The sequence below is a fragment of the Micromys minutus genome (assembly GCF_963924665.1).
Source record: "Micromys minutus genome assembly, chromosome: 8".
NCBI lineage: Eukaryota > Metazoa > Chordata > Mammalia > Rodentia > Muridae > Micromys > Micromys minutus.
Window position 1 is genome coordinate 10,471,805 of NC_137977.1, and position 24,903 is coordinate 10,496,707.

The following is a 24,903-nucleotide window of genomic DNA, read 5'->3' on the forward strand; positions in this document are numbered from 1 at the left end:
TTTTTTTGTTGTTCTGACTCAAGTGTTATCTCTTTTAGCGTTTTCTTTATTGTGTCACTTTCTGTTTTAATTTCCCTCTTCCATTCCTTTATTTCTTTGGTTCTTTTTTCCTCTAGTTCTTTGAGTTCTTTGAGTGTTTTTCTTGTTTCTTCTTTAAAAGCTTCTGAATCTTTTTGCTTTTTTTCTCTTTCTTGTTTAAGTATCTCTATCAGTGTCTTGAGGTATGATTTCAGGTCTGTGGTCTTCTTTTTCTGGAGTGTTTGGAATTCCGATGTTTGCTGTTATGGGAGAGTTGTTTTCTGGTGTTGCTAGATTGTCTTGGTTTCTTTGGGATATACTCTTTCTCTTTCCTTTTGCCATTTTGTTGTCAGTGATATTTTCTTGCCTTTCCCTTGTCTCTGGTATGTTACCCTGGTTCTCCACTGGTCCAAGTGTCAGATGGGCCAAGCCCTGTTTTATGCCTCAGAGTTGCCGGGTGTGAGCAGAAGTTCCAACGTTCTGTTTCTGGTTGCTGGATCGGGTAAGGCAGGGCTGGGCAAGGTAGGGTTTGCACAATCCGTGTGCACTCCGCAGAGATCTCTCTGCTCCCCTGCAGCCCAGGTCTCCCACCCACCAGTTGCTCGGCCTCTATGCGCCGCAGTTCCGGGTGGCAGATGGGCCAGGCTCTGCTCTGTGTCCTGAAGTCGCCAGTTGCTCAGCCTCTATGTGTGGCTGTTCCGCTATCTTATATATCTTATTCTATGGAATGGCTTCTCCAACCTCTGGCTGATCATCATGAGAGTTGAACACAAGGTATGGATGGCATAATTTTATCTGGTGCTTAAGTTGTTTACAAAGTTGATTTTCAAAGGGAAAATAGGTATGTGTGTATGTGTATAATATATGCTTATAAATGCATGCACACATAATGCTTGCACCATGTTTGTTTATATATATGTACATACAATATGCACACATACATACACACACACACATGCTGCTTAGTATAACAAAAATCATTTTCAACATGGCTCATTGCTGTTATGCCACTTTAGAACATTTCTCTGTTTCTGGCTCCTTTAAAATAAACTTATTGAGATATCAATAATCAGGTGTCCTGTTCTCCTGACTACCCTTGCCAGAATTTTTTTCTGTGAATGACACGTACCTCCTCTTGGGAAAAACAGACCTAGCTCCCAATCTTCTCGGCTGAACTTTGTACCTTGTGAGTTCTTCCTGGTCTTGAGTGCCTTTCACAAAAGCAGAAGGCTGTGGGAAGAAAAGAAATCATCTAGGCACAGAACAGGGGAGGCTTTTATTATGAAAATCAGCTTTGAAACTCTGTCATAACAATTATGACACAAAAGCCTTCCACTTTTCCATCTGCATGTTGATTTTTTTTCACAATATTTTCTCTCTAAAGTCTCTCTTTTGTTCATTTTAGTTTGATTCTGTGCATTATTTTTAAATTGGGTAAAAGGATGAAAATTACATAACTTAAAAATTTCTTGTATGTCTTTATGTCTGTATAATGAAATTTTCATTTTTTAAAAAGTTGTTTGTGGCCACAAAGATTAGAAAAGTAGAAAATAATTAAATTTCCTGCAATGAAATTTAAATATTTTTATTTGTTTGTTGAGAATTTCATACATATATACAATGTCTTTTTATCCCATCTACCTCCTAATTCCACACTCCATCTTCTCCACAACTGTCTTTTCAACAAACCTCCCTGCCAACTCAATGTTACCTTTTTGTATAACCTGCTGAGTCCAGTTACTGTTGCCTATATGTGCATGAGTCGGGGCTACGCAGTAGAACATGGGCAGCCTATCAGGGTTCACATCCCTGAAGAAAAATGACTTTCCATATTGGACTATACACCTATCCACTGCCTCTGTAGATAAGGGTGGGACTTTGTGACCCCTTCCTCTACTCATGCTGACTGGCTTGATACTGTGCAGGACTTACAGTCCTTCTGCTCTGTCTTCCACATTGTCCCCTGAACCTGGGGAGAATGATGACTAATTAATTATGTATGAGAAGTCACCTACACTTCACTCTCAGGATTTTGACCAGTTGGGACTGTGAGAGCTGCTGTCTGCAGCGGGATTTATCTTGATGCTGCTTAGTGAACAGAATGATGATTATTATATCATTTTTTCAAGATTCAATTTTTCTGTTATATAGTTATTTTGGTTATTAAATCCTGATATGCTGTTAATATTTTGAAGATTATTCTAAGTCCAGATCTTAAAAATGTTTTAATTTATCTATTAAATGGGAATTTTATATAAAGCACTAATGTATCTATTACACATAGTTTGGTCCTGAGTATTCTCATCCATAAATGTGTACAATTTCCCGACTGTATCCTCAAAGAGTAATGGTTCCCTAAGTTATTGATAATTGTTCTCAGAAAGGATTACAAACCAATAAGTTACTCATTCTTAAGAGAAATTCCAGTATATTACAAAATGCTTGAAGTAAAAATAATGAAATTTAAAAGTATGGGCAAACTGTATTTGTAGAAAGAAAGGGTTCTTTATAGATGTATTTACCTGATGTCATCTATTAGCTATTTTGAAAGGGACCGTTTAGGGAATATTGACTTAGTCCAGAATCACTTTCAGAGCATTCTTAGTCCAACATCACTTGCAGAGCATTCTTAGTCCAGTATCACTTTCAGAGCATTCTTAGTCCAGCATCACTTTCAGAGCACTCTTAGTCCAGCATCACTTGCAGAGCATTCTTAGTCCAGCATTACTTGCAGAGCATTCTTAGTCCAGCATCACTTGCAGAGCATTCTTAGTCCAGCATTACTTGCAGAGCATTCTTAGTCCAGCATCACTTGCAGAGCATTCTTAGTTCAGCATCACCTGCAGAGCATTCTTAGTCCAGCATCATTTGCAGAGCATTCTTATTCCAGCATCACTTGCAGAGAATTCTTAGTCCAGCATCACTTTCAGAGCATTCTTAGTCCAGCATCACTTGCAGAGCATTCTTAGTCCAGCATCACTTTCAGAGCATTCTTAGTCCAGTATCACTTTCAGAGCATTCTTAGTCCAGCATCACTTGCAGAGCATTCTTAGTCCAGCATCATTTGCAGAGCATCCTTAGTCCAGCATCACTTGCAGAGCACTCTTAGTCCAGCATCATTTGCAGAGCATTCTTTAGCACATCCTTATCCTGTATCTGCATGCATTTCTTTGAGTGACTCCCCCTCTCTGCCTTTCAATGGCCTCCTTTAATTTTTATGCCTCTTTATGTAATTCTGAAGAATAAAGTCCTTCTTGCAAGTCAGACCTGAGCATGTATGGTCAGTCTCCCAAGCTGTCTACTATATCCAACTGGGTGGTTGGGTTTGTAAATGAAAACTCATTTTTTTCTAGAGAAAACAGAGTGCTCTCACTTAATTCATACCAGAGTTCTTGACCAAATTGGATATAAGGAAGTCAGTGACAACAGCTCATCAGAGCTGGTCACTTTCCAGCATGACACTATATTAGAATCAGCATCCTCTTAGTGTCCCACCGTCTGAGCCGCCTTTCGTCTAAAGAGCATATTGATTATTTTTTAATGGAGGTGACAGCTTACATGGTGTTCGGCATACATTGTGGACCTGAAAATTCTAAGTGTTTTGGTGGGTGTTACCATATGTGCAATACAACACCATTTCCTCAGTGTTCCCCCCTATGTCAGTGGTAGCCCATCATTCACGCGGGCACGTGGGGACACCTGTCCTTTATCCTGTAAACAAAGTCACTCACTGATCCTGGGTTAGTTAGGTTGGCAATAAGCCCTAGTGCCCCTTCTATTTGTGGGGTAGGGTGCAGTGAGGGTTACAGGTGTGGACACCTATGACATTTATCACATCCGGTCCCATCTCCTATCATGCTTCTCATGAGTTATAGCAATCATCACATTTTAGTGAATCTGAGTAGCCTTTGCTGTCTACAGCTGTACTGTTCAGTATAGTGGCCAAGAGCCAGTCACATAGCTGCTCATAACCAGAGATGTGGCAGTTTTGTGCTGTGTTGAGATGGACCATGAACCGAGATATAACTGAATAGCAAATAATTTTCTAAGAGAATATAAAACATCTCAGGAGCAATATTTGAAATTAATTACATGTTAAAATAACATTTTGGCTATGTCAAGATAGCCACCAAGTCATCTGCTTTGATTCCTCGGCTTGCTCTTCTCCACTTCCTCTGAGTGTGACCACAGTTATTAGTTAATAATAATTAGATAATAATAGTATCTTTATTAATATTGAGATCCAGGAATGCTACCCTGAAAGTGTCTAAACAGACATGCTGCTAACCTAGACAATAAATTGGTTCTTTTTCTCGGGTTATGGCTTTACAATGGACAATGCTCCGCTCTCTATAGAATGAAATCTAAGTTGGTTGTATTTCTAGATGCAATGCTGTTGCTTGACCAGTTTCCACTCCCAACACACTCCTCCCTCTTCTGCTAATACATGCTCTTATTGTGTTGGGAAGTCACCTGGAAGAGATACAAAATCAGAAGAAAAAAAAAAAAAGACAGAGTTAAAGATTATGTTAAGCTTGGTACTCTATGATGTCATCACATGAAAGTAGAAGGAGGAAGAAGAGGAGCTTGAGTTCAACATTAGCTACAGGATACACACACACACACATAAATTAAAAGATTATTTTATTAAACATGAGTTTGAATATGAGATAATAATGCAGTGTTTGTTTAATGCTTTGAATTCTACTTACCACACACCCATTCCTACATATCTTTTTCTCTGTTTCCGGTGTGTCCTTTTTTTGGTTGCTTGTTTTATAAGTGGGCTCTCACTTTGGAGACCAGGCTGGCCTAAAATGCACTATGTAGATTATAAGCATGTCCTTGAACTCACAGTAACCCTCCTGCCTTGCAAGAATGTGATTACAGGCATATACTAGCACAGACAACTAAAGTGTTTTCAAAACCAAATGATAGACTCATATAGAACGTGTTTAAATCTTATGCACTTTTCGGAATCTGTGCATAAATACAATTCTCTTTACTCTTACTGTTTTCCCTAGAGAAATCATTTTGGTCAGGCTTTTATTTTTCTTGCTAATTTAAAAGGAAGCACAGCTGAGCAATAGGATAGCAAGGCATTTCATCATGAGAGAAGATTTCTCAGAATGAATGTTTCTATCATGGCTAATAAAAAAATCAGAATTTATAGCTAGCTCATCAATAAATAACTAACCTTTCAGAAATGTTTATTGTTCTAGTTCATTAAAGCGTTATATCTTTCAGACAGTATTTTAAAGGCCATAAAATTAATAGTGTATTTTAAAAGTTTTATTGGCACGTATTTCTTAAGTCTATTTTAGCTTCAGTGTTTAATTGTGCTGTCTCACATAGGTTGAGAACCTTAATTTTCATGTACTTTCTATTTGAAAAGAAAATGGGTTTCCTCTGGGGCTAGCTCCCATGATCTACAGTGTGTTTTTATCACACTTGCATTTTCATGTGCTCATATCTTGGGAATCTGTCAGAGTTAATCTGGATCTGATGTTTCTTTGTGTCTTAAAATTAGTAACCAAGCCCCCAGCCTGGCACAATATGTGAAACAGAAAATCTGTATATTAGCTGCCAGAGAGAAATCTCAAATCTTTTGCTAACCAAAATTCGGGGTAGCAAGAAAGCCATTATGGAGAACATTGGAGAGTCTGTACATGGCATAGGATGTTGCTACATCTACTCCATGTGTGCCCCTAAACACAGAATGCTTCACACCTTTCCCACTGTGCCTAATATACAGGGACTCCTCACTGAAAAGGTTCCTTTACATCGTGTGGAACTTGCCCTGCATCTGCTAACTTTATTTTACATCTACCTCTGAAGTAAATGTCCTGCTTTCATTTTTATCTCTGTGCAGAGGCTTTCTTCCGACAACATGGAGGTCCTCTTGCAGCCTTTGCCCACATTCCTGGCTTAGAGACACATCATGTGACATACTTGGTGACTTACCTGGAAGATCTACTTGGCTTCACGGGCACATATTTTTAACCTACTCCTGACAGAGTGATACTGTGAAGTGTTAGGGCTCCCTCTGACATGCTCACTGTGTGCGTTCATCCTTTACCCCAAAGAACTTCATCAGTCCTGAGGATCACCATGAATTATGTTTCTTTGATAATCTGTCTGCTAAATCTTCCATTCAACCTACTGTTCAATGATGACTCCGCATCCTCTCTTCCTTTCCTTTTTACATTTATACTTTTTTAAGACCAGCTTTGTATGTATATATTTTTAAGACTTTCTGAGGTGTCACTAACTTAGAGAGTTGTCTATTGCTTAGAATAGGACTCCCTGGATTCCCTGATTGAGGGTCAAGCTGGAACATCGTGAGATGTAGAAGTGAATTAAAGGGGACATCCAGAGCTGGAAGCCACTATCCTAGAACCTCACATTTACTTGAGAATCATTCAGTAGGCCAGTCCTAGGCAGCCCCAAATCTTTGGCTTATGTCTTGTCTACAATTACTTCTGTTCCCCTGGACCTGAGTTGTCTCCAGTTTGTTCTTGCAGGTTGCTTTTTAGACTGATGTACTTGAACAGAAGTTTAAGACGTTACAGACTTGGGTAGAACTAGGGTATACAGTTGTTTTCCTGCCTCATTTGCATTGCATGGCCTTCAGGGCCTCAATGAAGCTTCGCAGCTTCTGGGGTCATTCTAGTTCTCTTAGCACTTGCAGTGCATGAGAACTACCCTTTCAGAAGTTACTATAGTGGCAATAAAGGAATTGAAGGAAGAAAGAAAGAAGGAAAGAAAGGACAAAGGCAATAACTGTTTGGTTAACGACAGACTGTGCCAGTCACAAGTTGGACTTAACCTGTTTGACATTCCTTCTATTGTCCCTTCAGACTCATTTATGATTATCCTCAGACCTGCTCTTCTGCTGGTGGATCTGGTGGCAGGATCCAGACATCACGCCAGAGTGTCTGAGCCTATGGCTGTCTTGCTGCTATCCACTGCTCTGATCCTGTTTTGTATGTATCAGGACACATTCGGTGAATGCCCAGTATTTCCAGAACGCTCCTGCCTGCCCCTCTCTGCAACAGCAGTTCTCTTCCTCTGGATAATTTCACTTGTGTAGAATGTTCCCCTGTAATCCCCCCACATAAGAGATGCAAGGTATCCTGGCAAAACCTAGCTACCGTAATTTTCTTAACTCAGTGATTTGGCTATTTGAATATTTTTATCCTGATTATATGGCTCTGCCTTCATATTACATTTAGAAATGTTTGAAGGCATCTGTAGATGCTGCATCTTTGAGAGGGGTTGCTGCAACAAATTATGCATGCTATTGATTTTCCTACAATGCACAGGGAGTTCATGATCCTAAATAACAGTCGTGTCAAAATGAGCAACATGTCCTAGTAGAAGTGATTTATCCAGGGTGGAGGTGGGATAAAAATTCTCACTGATCATAGAACTTGGAGCACAGGATGCACGCAGCAGGTAAGTGGGTACTGGTACTAGCAAATTTTACTTTTAGCACTGTGACCCATCTGCCCTAGCCACTAGATATTTATCAGGTAGCAACTAATGGTTAAACTGAATTGTGAAAATGATAGAATTATCCAGTCGACAGGTAGAATGGCTGGATATTTTTTCACAAAAGTTAGGATCATAAAGCTTTACCATTGCTACCATAACACTTACTTTAAAAATCATTGTAACTAAATACCTGACAAAAAGTAACTTGAGGAAGGAAGGCTTTATCTTGGCTCATAGCTTGAGCACATGGTTAATCATAGTAGAGACATCATGAGGGTGACATCATGAGGCAGCTAATTGTAAAGAATCTGAAGCTAGGAAAAAGAGAGAGGTGAATGTTGGCTCACAACTCATTTTCTTCTTTGCATTTAGGCTCCAACCCATGGGTAATTTCACACACTTTAGAGTGACACTTTAATTTAGTACAGGTTAGAAACTCCTCTACAGTTGTGCCCAGAGGCGTGTGTTCTAGGTGAATCTAGATTCTGCCAAAATGACCATTAGTGTTAATCACTCCAAGTACACAGAACACAAATGAATGAAAGGCTCTAAATGAAACAGAATAATTTGCAAGATGCAGCATATATTGAGAACTTAAGGAGGGTGCCTTTTTTTGACACTACCCATACACAGACCAGATATGTAAGTTTATACTGGTCACTTAAAATGTATCTATTAAATAATGTTAAGAACAGAGGACTCAGGACATGCACACAGAAAGCTGAGCTCCCAGATGAGCCTCACCGTTGCTCTCAGACCTGAACAATAGTGAGTCAACCAAGAGCATACCCTGGAGCTATCCAGAGAGGTATCTCCAGGATCTCTCAGCTTGCAGATAGCATGGTGCACTCTGGGATCTGGACTTTTCCTGACCAGAGGGAGGGCAAGGTGAATGCCATCAGGACTCAGGAACTGCACACAGATGGTTGAGCTCCCAGAATAGCCCCACAAGCGCTCTTCCAACTGAGCACATGGATACAGAACAGAGTCACTGCCATCAAAACTCACTGCCTTGCCCGCAAACAGCCAAACACCCAGGAGCAATCGCCTTTCTGAGGCTCCAGACAGGGACAATAAGATCACCTATAATCACAGGTAGCAAGATTGCAAGAGGAAAATGAACCTAAGCAATGGAAACCAAGACAATGTGGTAACTCCAGAACCTAGCTTTCCAACCATAGCAAGAAGTGGATTTCAAAACACAGCAGAAAAACAAGACTTAGACTTAAAACCATACATCATGATGATGATAGAGATCTTTGAAAAGCACATGAATAATTCTCTTAAATAATTATAGGAGGACACATGTAAACAAATAGATGCCCTTAAAGAGAAAACACAAAAATCACTCAAAGAACTACAGGAAAGCACAACAAAACAGGTTATGGAGTTGAAAACAGAAATAGAAACAATAAAGATATCACAAAAAGAGACAACCCTGGAGATAAAAAAAAAAAACTTAGAAAGAAATTAGGACACATAGATGCAAGCATCACTAACAGATTCCAAGAGATGGAAGAGAAGATCTCAGGGGCAGAAAACAACATAGAAAACAATAACACAATAGTCAATGAAAATGCAAAAACCAAAAAGCTCTTAACCCAAAACATACAGAAGATCCAGGACACAATGTGAAGACCAAAACTATGGATAATAGGGATAGAAGAGGGGGAAAACCCCAACTAAAAGGCATAGTAAATAGCTTCAACAAAATCATAGAAGAAAACTTCTCTACCCTTAAAAATAAGATGATGATAAACATACAAGAAGCCTACAGAACACCAAATAAATGGAACCAGAAAAGAAGCTCCTTCTGAAAAATAATAATCAAAACACTGAATGTTCAAAACAAAGAAAGAATCCTAAAAGCAGTAAAGGGAAAAGGAATGTAACATAGAAAGACAGACCAACCAGAATTACACCAGACTTCCAACAGAGACTATGAAAGCTAGTAGATACTTAACAGATGTTATACAAACCCTAAGAGGACACAAATGACAGCCCAGATTACTATATCCAGCAAATCTCTCAATTATCATACATGGAGAAACAAGGTTATTCCAGGACAAAAGCAAATTTACACAATATCTGTCCACAAATCAACCCATACAAAGGATAATAGATGGAAAAATCCAACACAAGAAAGGAAACTACATCCATAGAAAAGCAAAATAATAATAATAATAATAATAATAATCATGCAAGAAAACCAAAAGAAGAAAAGCACACAAACATAAGTCTACCTCTAACAGCAAAAATAACAGGAAACAACAATCACTTTTACTTAATGTCTCTTAACATCAGGGGACTCAGTTCCCCCAAGAAAAAGACATAGACTATCAGACTAGATATGTAAATAGGATCTAGCATTTTGCTGCATACAGGAAATTTATCTCAGAGACAAAGAAAGACAATGCCTCAGAGTAAAAGACTGGGAGAACAGCTTCCAAGCAAATGGTCCCAGGAAACAATCTGGAGTAGATATTCAGATAGCGAATAAAATAGATTTTTAACCAAAAGTTATCAAAAATATGAAAGGACTGTTTTTATTCATCACAAGAAAAATTTATCAACATGAACTCTCAATTTATGTTCCATACACAAGGGCACCCACATTCATAAAAGAAATCCTACTAAAATTTAATGCACACATTTTACCACACACAATACTAGTGGGAGACTTCAACATTCCACTCTCATCAATGGACAGATCATAAAAGCAGAAACTGAACAGAGACACAGAAAAAGTAGCACAGGTTATGAACCAATTGGAATTAACAGACATTACAGAACATTTCATCCTAAAACAAAAGAATATATCTTTTTCTCAGCACCTCCCGGCATCTTCTCCAAAACTGAATATGTAGTCTGTCACAAAATAGGCCTCAACAGATACAAAAACATGGAAATACTCCCATGCATACTATAAGATCACCATTTACTTAGGCTGGTCCTTAATAAAAACAAAAACAACAAAAAGCCCAGATACACAAGAAAGGTGAACAATGTCTTACTCAATGATAATGTGGTCAAGGAAGATAGAAAGAAAGAAATTAAGGATTTTTTTTAGAATTTAATGAAGATAAAAGTACAACATACCCAAACATATGGGATGCAATGAAAGCAATATAAGAGGAAAAATCATAGCACTGAGTGCCTCCACAACTAACTAGAAACTAGAGAGAGCATACACTAGCAGCTTGGCAGCACAGCTGAAATCTCTAGAACAAAAAAGGAGCAGATACACCTAAGAGGAGTATATGGCAGGAAATAATCAAACTCAGAGCAGATATCAACAAAGTAGAAACAAAAAGAACTATACAAAGAATTAAAAAGAAAAAAATCAACAAGATTGATAAACTCTTAGCCAGACTAAATAGAGGGCACAGAGAGAGTATCCAAATTAACAAAATCAGAAATGAAAGGGGAGACATAACAACAGAAACTGAGGAAATTCAAGAAATCATCAGATCCTATAACAAAAATCTCTATTCAACAAAACTGGAAAATATAGAGGAAATGAACAAATTTCTAGACAGATACAAGGGGCTAAAGTTAAATCAGGATCATATAAACCATCTAAACACTTCCATAACCCCTAAAGAAATAGAAGCAGTCAGCAAAAGACTCCCAAGCAAAAAAGCCCAGGACCAAATGGGTTCAGTGTAGAATTTTATCAGACTTTTATAGAAAACCTAATACTAATACCTTCCAAACTATTTCCCCAAATAGAAACAGAAGAAACACTACCCAGTTTGTGCTTCCAAGCCACAACTACCTTCATATCTAAATACACTAAAAGCCTATAAAGAAACAGAACTTCAGACCAATTTTTCTCATGAACATCGATACAAAAATACTCAATAAAATTCTTGCAAAACAAATCCAAGAAAACATCAAAATGATCATTCACCATGATGAAGTAGACTTTGTCCCAGGAATGTAGGGATGGTTCAATATCTGGAAATCCATCAACATAATCCACCATATAAACAAACTCAAAGAAAAAGAAAAATACCACATGATCCTCTTACTAGATGCTGAGAAAGCATTTGAGAAAATTCAACACCCCTTCATGTTAATAGTTCTGGAAAGATCAAGAATCCAAGGCCCATTCCTAAACATAATAAAAGCAATATACAGCAAACTGGTAGACATTAAACTAAATGTAGAGAAACTTGAAGCACTCCCATCAAAATCAGGGACTAGATAAGGCTGCCCACTCTCCCCCTACCTATTCAATATAGTACTGAAAATCCTTGCCAGAGCAATTAGACAACAAAAAGAAGTCATCAGGATACAAATTGGAAAGGAAAAAGTCAAAATATCACTATTTGTAGGTGATATGATTGTATACTTAAGTGACCCCAAAAATTCCACCAGAGAATGTTTAAGCTGATAAACAACTTGAGCAAAGTGGATCGATATAAAATTAACTCAAACAAATCAGTAGCCTTAATTTACTTGGGGGATAGACAGGCTAAGAAAGTAATTAGGAAAAATAGCCTTCACAATAGCCACAAATAATATAAAATACTTTGGTGTGAACCTAACTAAGGAAGTGAAAGATGTGTATGAAAAGAAATTCAAACCTCTGAAAAAGAAAATTGAAAAAGATCTCAGTAGAGGGAAAGATCTCTCATGCTCATGGATTGGAAAAATCAACTTTGTAAAAAATGGCCGGCTGTCTAAAAGCAATCTACAGATTGGATGCAATCCCCAGCAAAATTTTAAATAAATTCTTCATAGAGTTAAAAGAGCAATTTGAAAATTCATTTGAAATAATAAAAAACCCAGGATAGCAAAAACTATTCTCAACAATAAAAAAATCTTCCAAGGTAATCACCATCCCTGAAATTAAGCTGTATTACAGATCAATTGTGATAAAAAAAAAAAAAAAAAAAAAAAAAACTACATGGTATTAGTACAGAGAGAGGCAGGTAGTTCAATGGAATAGAATCAAAGACCCAGAAATGAACCTACACACCTATGGTCACTTGATCTTTGACAAAGGAGCTAAAAACATTCAGTTGAAAAAAAGCCTCTTCAACAAATGGTGTTGGTTCAACTGGCAGTCAGCATGCAGAAGAATGCAAATCAATCCCTTCTTATCTCCTTGTAAAAAGCTCAAGTCCAAGTTGATCAAAGACCTCCACATAAAACCAGGTACACTGAAACTGAAAAACTTCCGAAGGAAGACCTTCACTCAAATCTCAGGAGAGGCGCGCACCCAGTGAGGCACCAAGACCAGACTTGCTGCAATTGCATGAAGAAGTTTATTGAAAGTGAAACAGAGTGAGAACTCAGGCCAGCATGCTGGGGTCGAGACTCATACACCACACAGGGGTAGAGGAGTTCGACCCCGGCCTAAACTTGTAACGGGCTTATAAAGGCAAAAATCACAAAGGAGGGGGAGGACAGGGGGAATGAGGAAATTCAAAGCGGGCAATGAGGAAATTCAAAGGGGAAGAATCATACATTTTTTATCAGTACACCCCCAGGCACACCTAGGGTGTTGAAACATTCCACAGAGGTCATCCGGACCTTCTGTGGTATTTTGGGAACTCAAATCTCAAGAAAGTGGGATTTCCTGGGTGGGATTTCCTAGGAGCGATTTCCTGCAGAGGAAATCCCTAGAGCAAGGAATCAGTGTCCTTTGACAACCTTTTACTCTTCAAAACCAATAGAACAGAAAGTTCGGAAGACCTTAGAGCACATAATTTCTTGAATAGAATACCAATGGCTTATGCTCTAAGATCAAGAATCAACAAATGGGACCTCATGAAATTGCAAGGCCTCCATAAGGCCAAGGACACTGTCAAAAGGACAAAATGGCAACCAACAAATTTGGGAAAGATCTTTACGGATCCTACATCTGATAGAGGGCTAGTATCCAATATATACAAAAAAAATTAAGAAGTTGGGCTCAAACAATCAAATAATCCTATTTAAAAAATGGGGTACAGAGCTACACAGAGACTTTTCAGGGGAGGAATATCAACCACTGAGCACACATTGAGAGACCTGTGGCTTCAGTTGCATATGTATCTGAAGATAGCAGTGGCTGGCATCAATATGACCTTGCTTTGGTCCAGGGAGGACATGTTTTTCCAGTGAAGGGGAATGCCAAGGCAATGGGGTTGAGAGGGTGATTAGGAGCTAGTGCACCTCAATGAAAACAGTTGGAGGGGGAAGGGGAATGGGAACATGGTGGGAAGAGGGGATAACTTTTCAAATGTAAATACAGAGATTATATAATTTAAAAAATCAAAAAAATGTTAAGAACAGAGAGCCAATAATGAGTGAATAAAATCTTATTTAGAGTGTGTTCAGAACATTGAATACTTCAGGAGCAGCAGGTTCTTGCTGGATGGTGATTCTAAGGATTTCATCTGAACCTCAGTTACTCATCAGCATTTCCAACATCCCTAATGTCTGCCTTCTTTCAGCTTGATGTTCTATGACCTAGTCTAGAACAAATCGTGCATGTTTTCAGAATCCATATTCCTCTTTACTTCTGAAAGATGATTTATCTGCTGATATATTCATGCAGTCACTGCATTAACTCTTAAATGTTTATCATTTATGTGTCTGAAGGTAGAGTGTAGAAAGAAGAAGGAAAGTATGAATATGGACATCTTATTATGTGTGTAAGATGCTCCTACAAGTAAAAGCACTTGTCAATGCCATGGGTTTGATCACTAGGATCTAATTGGGGGAAGTAGAGAAACAACCATTCAGGGCATTCACTGACTGCGACATCCATCCCACAGTGTGCACATAACACACACATGTGGGAGTGTGCACGCACGCAAACATACACACACACACACACACACACACAAATTATTTGACAGATGCTTGTTTTGTCACCTATATGAATTTACAGGCTTGATCCTTGAATGTGTGCTGGCAATGTGGAAAAGAATCCTTACATTCTTCACACCACAGCAGTGGCGCTTGCACAGATTGGTCCTTCACTATGCATTCCTTTGGCCTTCGTCTTCCAGCCTTCTTGTGTGTGCCAGCACACTCACAGACACACACACGCACACACACACACACACACACACACACACATACACACACACCTGCTCAATGTTTGCTTTTTTTAACATGCTTTTACATTGAATTACCTCTGATGGAAGACTGTTCTGTCGGCTTTATTTCCTAGATGGGAAGTGATGGAATTTTACGCCTCAGCACTTCAGCTCTAAATAATGAGTTCTTTGCATACGCAGCACAAGGGTGGAAACAGCGGCTGTCAGAAGGTAAATTTCAGTTTCCTGTTATTATGTGACATGCTAGAGCGTGGGTAGTATGTTAGAATGTGGGTACTACATTAGAGTGTTCAACGTTGCCAGAGCTAGAGCACCTGGGCTCTGCTAGAATACGCTTCAGTACAACACACTATGCTGAGTGCACATGCCCTGCTAGACTGCATGGATGATGATAGATACGCCCACACTGCTGCAGTGCACGCACTATTGACTTATTAGTTAGGGTCTTATTGCTGTGAGACACCAGAACCGAGGCAACTCTCATACGGGTCAAGGACTAATTGAGACTGGCTTACAGTTTCAAAGGTTTAGTCTATTATCATCATGGTGGGAAGCTTGGCAGCATCCAAGCAGTGCTGAAGAAGGTGCTGAGAGTTCTACATCTTGATCTGAAAGCAGGTAGAAGGAGACCAGCTTCAGCAGGCAGCCAAAAGGAGGTTCTCTTCCACACTGGGTACGACTTGAGCACAGGACTTCAAAGCCCATCCCTACCATGATCCACTTTCATAAACAAGACCACACCAACTTCAACATGACCACACCTCCTAATATTGTCACTTCCCATGGCCCAAGCATATACAAACCACCACAACTATGTTAGAGCATATTACAACATTAGAATTAATGTACTATGCAGAGCAGATATGCTATGCTAGAGTGCACATACTATGCTGGAGAAAAATGTGGAAATGATGTACTTTGTTAGAGAACACATATACCGCTGGAGTTCACACACAGCTAAAGTGCATGCATACTGCTGGAATACACACATTGTGATGGATTAAACTGCTATGCTAGAGCACAAACACTCTGGAGTGTACACACTGAGTATACACACCAGAGAGTGCACACTGCAGAGCACACACACACTCTGTAACACACACAACACTGTAGAGTATGAACACACTATGGGACTTGCCCACTATAGAGCACACACTGTGGAATGCACACACTGTGGCGTGCACCTTCACACACTGTACTAAGCTTTATATATGCTGACGTCCAGGTCTTCTCTGGTTCCCTCCTGAGACACATTTTCATTAGCACAATCCCCCCATTTTCTAAAGCAACACACTAATTCTTTGATGATGAGCGTTTTTAGTATCAGACATGTTTTTAAGAATGTGTGGTATACCATATATTTTACATATACATTTTTGTATATAATTTACTTGAAATTACAACATTATATTTTTACATGCCCTGGATTCTAAAGAAACTTGGGACCTCCTTTTGCCCCAAAGCTTCTGTCATCATTTCCTTCCTTTGAACTCAGCCAAGGGTTTTGGATAGACTAAAAGGCCAAGTGCAGCACATGACCCCCTCACTGTGAGTTGGCCCTGGTCAGAAACCTAGGCTTCACCTCGGAATGCAGATTCCTTCAGCTCATGCCTTCTCAGTCCTCACAGGCCCCTTCCTTTCCCGAGACTGAAGTTTATTCTTATTCTATTTGCACTTTCCTTTGAACCCCATTTTATATCAAACAACATGTCTTAGGGGTCCGCAGTATATTTCAGATTCATTCTCTAATCCATATTCCCACAGCCCTCCCACAGGTTCCATTGGGAACTCCTTTTGTATACTAAATGATGGCATTTTTAACATAACATTTTCTTCCGAACAGTACATTTTCTCCAAGCAGCCTTGTTTATCACCGGTTTATGCTACTGTACTATCTATAAGCTTGCTGTTCTGACAGGTGCACCCCCCTCGATGTTTATACATCTGATGAACTTCTTCTACACACCCTAAATTCCAAATGCTGCATACTAAACCTAGGGCTTCCCCTTGCTTTTCTCTTCCTCCTTCTGATTTCTCTGAGCTGTCACCCTACCCTTCCACTTGGGTACCCTAAACCTTGGACAATACCTGTAACTCTACCTTTTTATCTCATACCTGTTAGCATGCCCACTGTTGCTGGCCCACTTGTAACCTGCATCTTTCACTCTACGCTGTTCGGGAGTCTTCAGGCAAGAGACCTTTGTCACTTGCCTTTCCAGATTATTTACCTATCTGTGCTCTTCCCTCATGGGGTGCAATAAGGTACTTGTATCTCCTGAAGGAAATGCTGATCTCTTTTCAGAGTGTGCACCTGCTAATTGGCTTCAGCCTTCCTTTAGTACTTAATTTCATACTATATTCTGCTTAGAACTGACTACTCAAAAGGACATAAATATGCATATTCCTGTCCCCATGCCTTGTGATTTAATTGTGGACATAAGCCTGATCATCCTTTAAAAGCTAACTCAAGAATCAACTCCTAAATGTAATCCTCTTTAATTGACTTAGGGAAAATTAAGTGCTGTCCTGTCTCTACATTCAATGCATAGATTATTCTTATGGCCCGTACAGATCTTTGGACAATGTTTCATAGTCCATTATGCACCCTCTACTTCCATCAGGATAATATCCTCGGGACAGTGGATATACAGTTTCATTTCCAGCCCACATTATGTAATACCTTTGCCAAGTGCTTTAGAGTTGGTCTAACGTGAAATGAGTATGTGAGCGGTGTTCATAAAAGGGCCAATATTAGAAATGTGATCATTGCGCTTCTTACTTTTAACATCCAGTGAAGTTTACTCAACTGAATGGCACATGGGCTTTCCCAATTGGCAGAAAACCTGAGCATTTTAATTCACTTTATTGCCAATTTCTTTCTAGGAGAGTTTACCCCAGAAATGCAATTACGAATAAGGCAAGAAATTGAGAAGGAAAAGAAAACGGAACCTTGGAAAGAAAAATTCTTTGAGAGGTTTTATGGAGAAAGGTAAGTACTAGAGATCTTCTCTTATTTCTCTTCTAAGGGAATGAAAATGTAATTCTCTGCTTCCCATGGCGGCCTCATATGCTGTAAAACTTAATAAACCTGTGATAAAAGGCAATGGTCCCCAGTGGACGAAATTGCGGGTAAAATTATAGTAGCATGTCAGCGCTTAAATTTTAAATATGCGCTTTCAAGGTTTATAACATGTGCATGAAAAATCATCTTAGGTCTAAAATTACACATGAAATTTGAAGAAGTCATTTGTGGTTTTCTTAAGTGGATTATGATAAAATTCCCTTAGTTTTTAATCCAAGTATTTTTATTAATAAATATTCTGAAGACATGTAGTTGAGGCACATTTAATTTGCATGTTTGTCCCATGCAAATAATGAGTTGATGTATCTATTCTAGTGTGTGCTTGGTTCTTGTATTGGAGAGACCTAGAGATACCATTTTCCATTTTATGTATATAGTACAGTTTGATTTAACATTTTTGGTGAACATGTGAGCTGGTTCTTTTTATATTCAATTTAGTGTGTACATGTGTATGATGTGTGTATGCATGAAGAACATCCTGACCACAGCATCTTTCTAAAGGTCAGAGAACAACTGCTGGGTGTCATCCAGGGTCTCTGCCATTGAACTATACAGTCCAGGCTAGCTGGCCCTGCAGCCTCCGTCTGAGTCTCCTGTCTTTGCCTCACATCTCACAGTAAGAGTGTTGGGATTACAGGTGCTCCTCTATTCTGCCCAGGTTTTTCCATGGGTTCTGAGGGTCAGCCTTTGGTTGTCATGATTGTATGGCCAGGGATGTAAATGACTAAGCCTTTTTCTCTGAACTATGCTTTTAAAAACATGCTATATCAACCACATGTACATGTATATATTCATGTATATATGACAGGAACTGAACCTGAAAGCAGATTTCCCTCTGCATCCTGCTTAGCAGACAGACACTGGAAAGAATCCTTCTCAGACAACCAGATTTCTAGGAATGGAGATCCAGATGCTATTAATTTATAGCTCTGGGTCTTTGTAGAGGAAATTGTGCTGACTAATGTTTATATTTTTTTTTTGCAAAGGTACAGAAATGTTTTCAGAGAACATAATCTGTTTCATTCTGTTTCATTTCATAAAAATCTCCTGTCAGTGGTTAAGTAACCCCCAGCAATCTTGGCTTTCCTGCAAATGGAAGGAATCTATCCTGATGGGGATGACCGTATGTGAGCAAAGGGGGATGGCTTAGTCCATAATTGCTTTCTGTGCACACATGAGGAGTCAGTGAAGCTCCAGAACCAATGTAAACTGTGTTTTTCAATGGCACATTTATAATCTCAGCACTGGGAAGGCAGCGTTGCTGGTCAGCTGCTTACCTGTTTGATAAGCTCAAAGGTCAGTGGAAGAACCAGTATCTACTCCCAAATTGTGTGCATACATAGCATACAGACACACTGGCAGATGTATGGGGGAGTCAGACAGATGGCTCAGCAATTCAGAGCACTCTCTATGTAACCATGTGGATCCTAATACCCATATGGCAAACCACATATCCTGAAGACACCTATACCTCAAGCTCCAAGGGATCAGATGTATTTTTCTGGCTTTTATACATGTATGTTTATACATGTATGCACTCATGTACACACACACACACACACACACACACACACACACACACATATATATATATGTATATATTAAAAAATAAACGAAGCCAAGGTGACTAATATCTGAGGCACAATACAGAGGTTGACTTTTACTGTTTACATGCATACAAACCCATGTGCACACATACAAAGGCACACACAAGAAAACATACACATGCATATACACATTTACTCACAGAAAGAAGTTTCTTATTCAGCATGGGCCAGTCTTGATGAATTTTCCTCATTCACAGTACTTCTAAGCAGTGAGGTCTTTCTCTGATATCTCTAGCAAGGCTCTTAGACAGGCATACACATGTGCAAAACTAAATAGAGATCTAAATAATATAATTTATTTAAGCATACACACAGATTCTTATACCCACTTAAAATGTATTGATGGAGCAAATCTAGAAGTTGAACCCAGAAACTCACATTGTTAGAAGGTTTCTAGGTTATCCTGAAGCCTGGAAGCTTGAAAAAATGTGAAGTACAAGCCTGAAACCCAACCATATATCATCTACATTGATGTTATTATAAAAGGTTAGGTAGGTGGCCGGAAACATGAAGCTAAATGTTATGGTCTGTATAGTGATGTCCAATAAATTGTTCAAAATCTTATTTCCACAAATAATTCTCGTAAAAATTTACAAACATGAATAGTTTATGCAAAAACTTTGGATACTCCCAGATTCCCAAGCACGTTTGATGGCAAGGTGTTTCCACAGAAGAAGACAGCTACCATAACACGAGTAACAACTTTCCACAACCTGTATCACATTCTTAAATACAAGCTCATACCCTAAAGGCATTTCTTGCTGTAGTCAAGTGAGTCTCAACCTGTGGGTTGTAAAGGACCTTTTTCCGGGGTCAAATACCAGATCTCCTTTGTATCAAATATTTACATTATGATTCATAACAGTAGGGAAATTACAATTTTAAAGTGGCAATAGAAATGATTTTATGGCTGGGGATTCATCACAACATGAGAAACTGTCTTAAAGGATCATAGCATTAGGAAGGCTGAGAACCAGTGCTATTGGGTTTGGAGGGTGTGTTATTTGTTTGTTTTTGTCTTGTTTTGTTTTTTACTTCATGGCATCACCTAACTTTGATACTTACTATCGTATTAATTCATATTGAAGAGCTGACACACTACAGCAATGGCTTCTTCTATTTTGTTCTTCTTTATTACTTGGACTCCACACTGTTTGGGAGATCCGCCATAGCACCAGACCCCTCTCAGGTGACTGGCACCATTTGTCTCTTCATTGCTCTAATGTTTCCTAAGAATATTGCTTTTGCACCCTGATTTGGCTTCCTTTATAATGTGTTTCTCTACCATCTGCTGCTGATGCTGCAACTTCATATGAAGAAAACCGTGACTCATTGTGTGCTCACTGTATCTACTTAGCCTTGCTTGGGGACTCGACATCGGGATAGATAATCCTGAAATTTTTCTGTGCTATCCTATATGGATCCTTTTCATAGTAAAGCATCCACACATGTTTGATTGACACAAGGATCATCTAATAGACTAACTTTAATAACCCAAAGTTGTCTCATTATCTTCATATTTAATTAGACAACTAGATGGTAACATAAAGGCTGAGTAGCATTTTTTTTAGATTGTTTCTAAGATATCCAATCTTTGAATGTCATTTTTATTTTAAATTCTGAATTTTTTCTCAAGACTCTTATTTATTTAATTATTTCTATTGTGTGCTTTAAAGTCTCCATAATTTTTATATTACAAAGATGTATTTTTGTTTTCTGACTTATTAAAAACTTAGGTTCATATTTATTTTTTAAGCCACATTCTCCTACTCATCATTTGTAACATTTAAATTCTCTTCACTAATACTTGCTAAGATTCATAATTCCTTATAGAACACAAATTGCCTTTCTTAATTAGCTATAGCTTTGTTTAGGTAAAGTGTCAGTGCTGAGGCTATATTGGGGACTACTTAATATAAACTAACCACAAGGCTTAGTGGTTGTATGATTAAGCTGATGCATTTGCCTTTATCGAATACTGAAAATGTAAGAGATCCAGTGCAAGCCTTTTATTTCTTGACTGTACAGTGATGGCTCTAATTCTTCCTCAGATTGGGCATGTCCAGAGAAGAATCTATGAAGCTTACTTCTGGACCAAACCATGAAGCTGAAGGGAGTCCCTCACACGGGGACTCTGGCATTCCGGGTGCTTCTGCACAGACTGCATTAGAAGAACAGCAACCAAAAATCATGAAAAGTTCAGTCTCCTTGGAGCCTGACTTCTGCACTACCATATGCCCAATGTTAGAGGTCCCAGTGAAGGACATAATGACAGAATCAGAAGCAGAAGACATCTTCATCCCTGAGGAATCTGTCATTCAGGAGGAAGTGGCAGAGGAGGTAGAGACAAGTATCTATGAATGCCAAGATGAAAATCTCAAGACAATTCCTGAGTTTTCTGAGGAATCTGAAAGTCCTGCTACCTCTTGTGAAGAAGCCCAAGTAGCAGTCCCTGAAGATAGCTTGGAGTCCTGTGTTGTAATGAATGATATTTTAGACACTTTACCTCACATCGAAGTGAAGATAGATGAGAAATTGGAATGTCCCCAGGAAGAAATGTCAGTTGTTATTGACCAGCTAGAAATCTGTGACTCTCTTGTTCCATGCCCTTCATCTGTCACCCATGTCCTTGAGGCAGAACAGAAGGAGCAAGATACCACCATAGAGACGAGTGCTGTGACCCTGAGAACAGGGCCATCTCTGGAAAGCCAACTTCCAAATGAGGGAATTGCTGTAGATATGGAGCTACAGAGTGATCCCGAAGAACAGCTCTCAGAAAATGCCTGCATCTCTGAGACTTCCTTCTTTTCTGAGAGCCCAGAGGGAGCATGTGCCAGCCTTCCATCCCCGGGTGGGGAAACACAATCCACTTCTGAAGAGTCATGCACTCCAGCCTCTCTGGAAACAGCATTCTGTTCTGAGGTTTCCAGCACTGAGAACACAGACAAGTACAACCAGAGAAATCCCACTGGTGAGAGCCTTCATGCTTCTCTGGTGTCAGAAGTATCTCCACTAGCCACCTCACCTGAAATCTCAGAAGCATCTCTTATGTCCAATTTGCCTCTGACGTCTGAGGCATCACCAGTATCCAACTTACCTCTAACATCTGAAGCATCTCCAATGTCGGATTTACCACTGACATCAGAAACTTCTTCAGTGTCTTCCATGCCTCTCACCTCTGAGATGGCTTTTGTATCCAGTTTGCCAATTCCTGCAGAAACTTCACCAATTTCTAATTCTTCCACAAATGAAAGAATGGTGCATCAACAGAGAAAGTCACCTTCAGAGTCTGAAGAAGCTATCTCTCCACAGACCGAGGAACCTTCCACCCCAAACAATCCCCTAGGAGATAAACTTGTCTCCCACCCACAGCCTTTGTCCACCATTCCAGAACCCATCAATATGAGTTCTGCCATGGTGCCTGAAGCAATTCCACCTGAAGGATCACACAGTCAGCCTCTGAGTCAAGAGCCTTGTAACTCTTATGTTGAAATGGAGAAGCTCTATACCCCGTCCATTTCAGAACTTCCTTCTACAGAAATGACAAAAGTTAAAAACCATACTGTTCTGCAAAGAACTGAAAAGAAAGGGGTGCCCTCACCATTGGAAGTCCCTGTCTTTTCTGAGGAAACAGAGACCAAGGGAAACGAGCTTCCTCCAGCTAAACTACAGGACAAACAATATGTTTCATCAGCAGATAAGGCTACATTTTTAGAAGGCTCAAGAAATAAAATACATAAACAGATCAGTACACTGAGTCGATTAGAGACCTCGCATACTTCCAAAACATCAGAGCCATCCAAGTCACCCGATGGGATAAGAAATGAAAATAGAGAGTCAGAGATATCAAAGAGGAAAACTGTGGAGCATAGCTTTGGAATATGTAAAGAAAAAAGAGCCAGAATAGAAGATGATCAGTCGTCTCGGAGCCTAGCATCCAGCAGTCCTCCTGAGAAAGAGCAGCCACCACGAGAGGAGCCCAGGGTTCCCCCTCTCAAGGTATGGTGTTTTAAAATAGACAATTGGATATGTGGCCCATAGATTTAGGAACAAAATGGTTTCTAATTTAATCCAAAAGTTATTTAGATGCTTCTCTTTTGAGGCTTCACATAGTAAGTTATAATCGAATCTACTCCTATTCACTCTAACATTAAATTGTCTCTTTAAAAAAAAACTGCATAGAGGAGACTTCAAAGGTGGATCCGTGGTGAAGAACAGTTACAGCTCTTGCAGAATACCCATATTCAGTTTCAGCATCCATATCAGACGGCACAGCAGTACCATTCACTCCAGCATCAGAGCATCTGAGGCTTTCTGTTGTTCATGCTACTTGCAAGCACAAGGCAGCATGCATACATACACATACATCTTCAAAAACCTTAATAATCTATACACTGAGTCCATGCAAGAAGCTCTGAGTTATCTATATGTCTAAAAGCTGGATTTAGGTACAATGTCAAGAAGGCTAGGAACTTGGGAAAGTATGGAAGTTCTGTAGGCTTGGGTCAGGAGCAGAGCAGGCACTGAGAGATAAAGACCCAACCAACCTTGAGTGGTCATTGCCAATGCTCAGATAAAGAACTTGACTTATGGGGCACATTTGAATATTTCTTAAGCAAAATTTTTAAAAGTAGGTTCTTATGAACTGAGAGAGAATTCAGTAGATGTATCAATAAATCCAAGATTTTATTTCCAAAGTATTAAAGTCCTTAGATGTCACCCAATTATAATGCTTTTTTTGGACACACAACCCTGTTAAGGTACTTTGATTTTTATCCTAGATTAGTGTATCATTTAAGAAGATACCTATGTTAGATAAGTTGTAGAGGTGAATAAGGAAAATGAAAATTAAGGTTGATTCAAAAGAAATTTCTGATTACAAATTTTGCTATTCTCTGTCATATTTTTGGCCATTGTCTATTCCAGTTTATGTTTGTGCAATGGATAATTTCTTCATCGTGGGTAACTGTAGGATTAAAATCATTGGAAGCTTTTAAAAAGTATGGGTTTTTATTTTGCTTTGTTACACCCAATTTTATAGGTGATTCAGGACCTTTACAAGGTCGAATTTTAATAGAGTGGTTGTGGATATTTTACTTAATAAAGCTGTCCCTATTAAATAAGATTCTACTCATTTAAAGGTCTGTCGCAAACATCAATTAACAAATTAAAATTGCTCTGCTGTCTAACTTATAAACCATAGAAAGAAAAGCACAAATATGCCTTTTATATTTTGTTGGCTATGCCAGTGTTATTTTTCTAATTAAAAGCTGATGCTCAGACTGCTATGTTCTTTAATTAAATACATATTAATAGGTTGAGTGGATATGTATATGACAGATATGTGTTTGTTTTCAGAAAGTAATGTATACTCTTAGTATTTGGCTTGAATCTCTTGATTAAGCAGATTTAGATGGAAATTTAATATTTAACTTATTTAGACTAAGGGGAATATAATGAAAGTGTAATCCCCTGGCAAATACATGATTCTCGACTATGGATTGGAGGACATGATTTATAAATAGTTTGTACATAAGAACAAAAAAATTGCTCGGAGAGATAGAAGTTATCTGTAGGTTCAGAAACGCATTCCAGGTGGCAAGATACTGTACCCATCCAGGAATTATAAAGCCAATAT

The 24,903-nt window shown here is 39.0% G+C and overlaps 1 protein-coding gene across 1 annotated transcript in view; it reads left to right on the top strand.

Moving 5' to 3' along the window:
- Nucleotides 1-24,903, top strand: part of ASXL3 (ASXL transcriptional regulator 3) — a gene marked incomplete at both ends in the record, with an annotated part of 168,221 nt that overhangs the window by 138,035 nt on the left and 5,283 nt on the right. Inside the window, 3 exons of the mRNA XM_080920038.1 lie at nucleotides 14,690-14,786; nucleotides 17,460-17,565; nucleotides 21,317-23,264. Coding sequence (XP_080776164.1) covers nucleotides 14,690-14,786; nucleotides 17,460-17,565; nucleotides 21,317-23,264 — 2,151 coding nt within the window. The remainder of the gene's footprint in view (nucleotides 1-14,689; nucleotides 14,787-17,459; nucleotides 17,566-21,316; nucleotides 23,265-24,903) is intronic.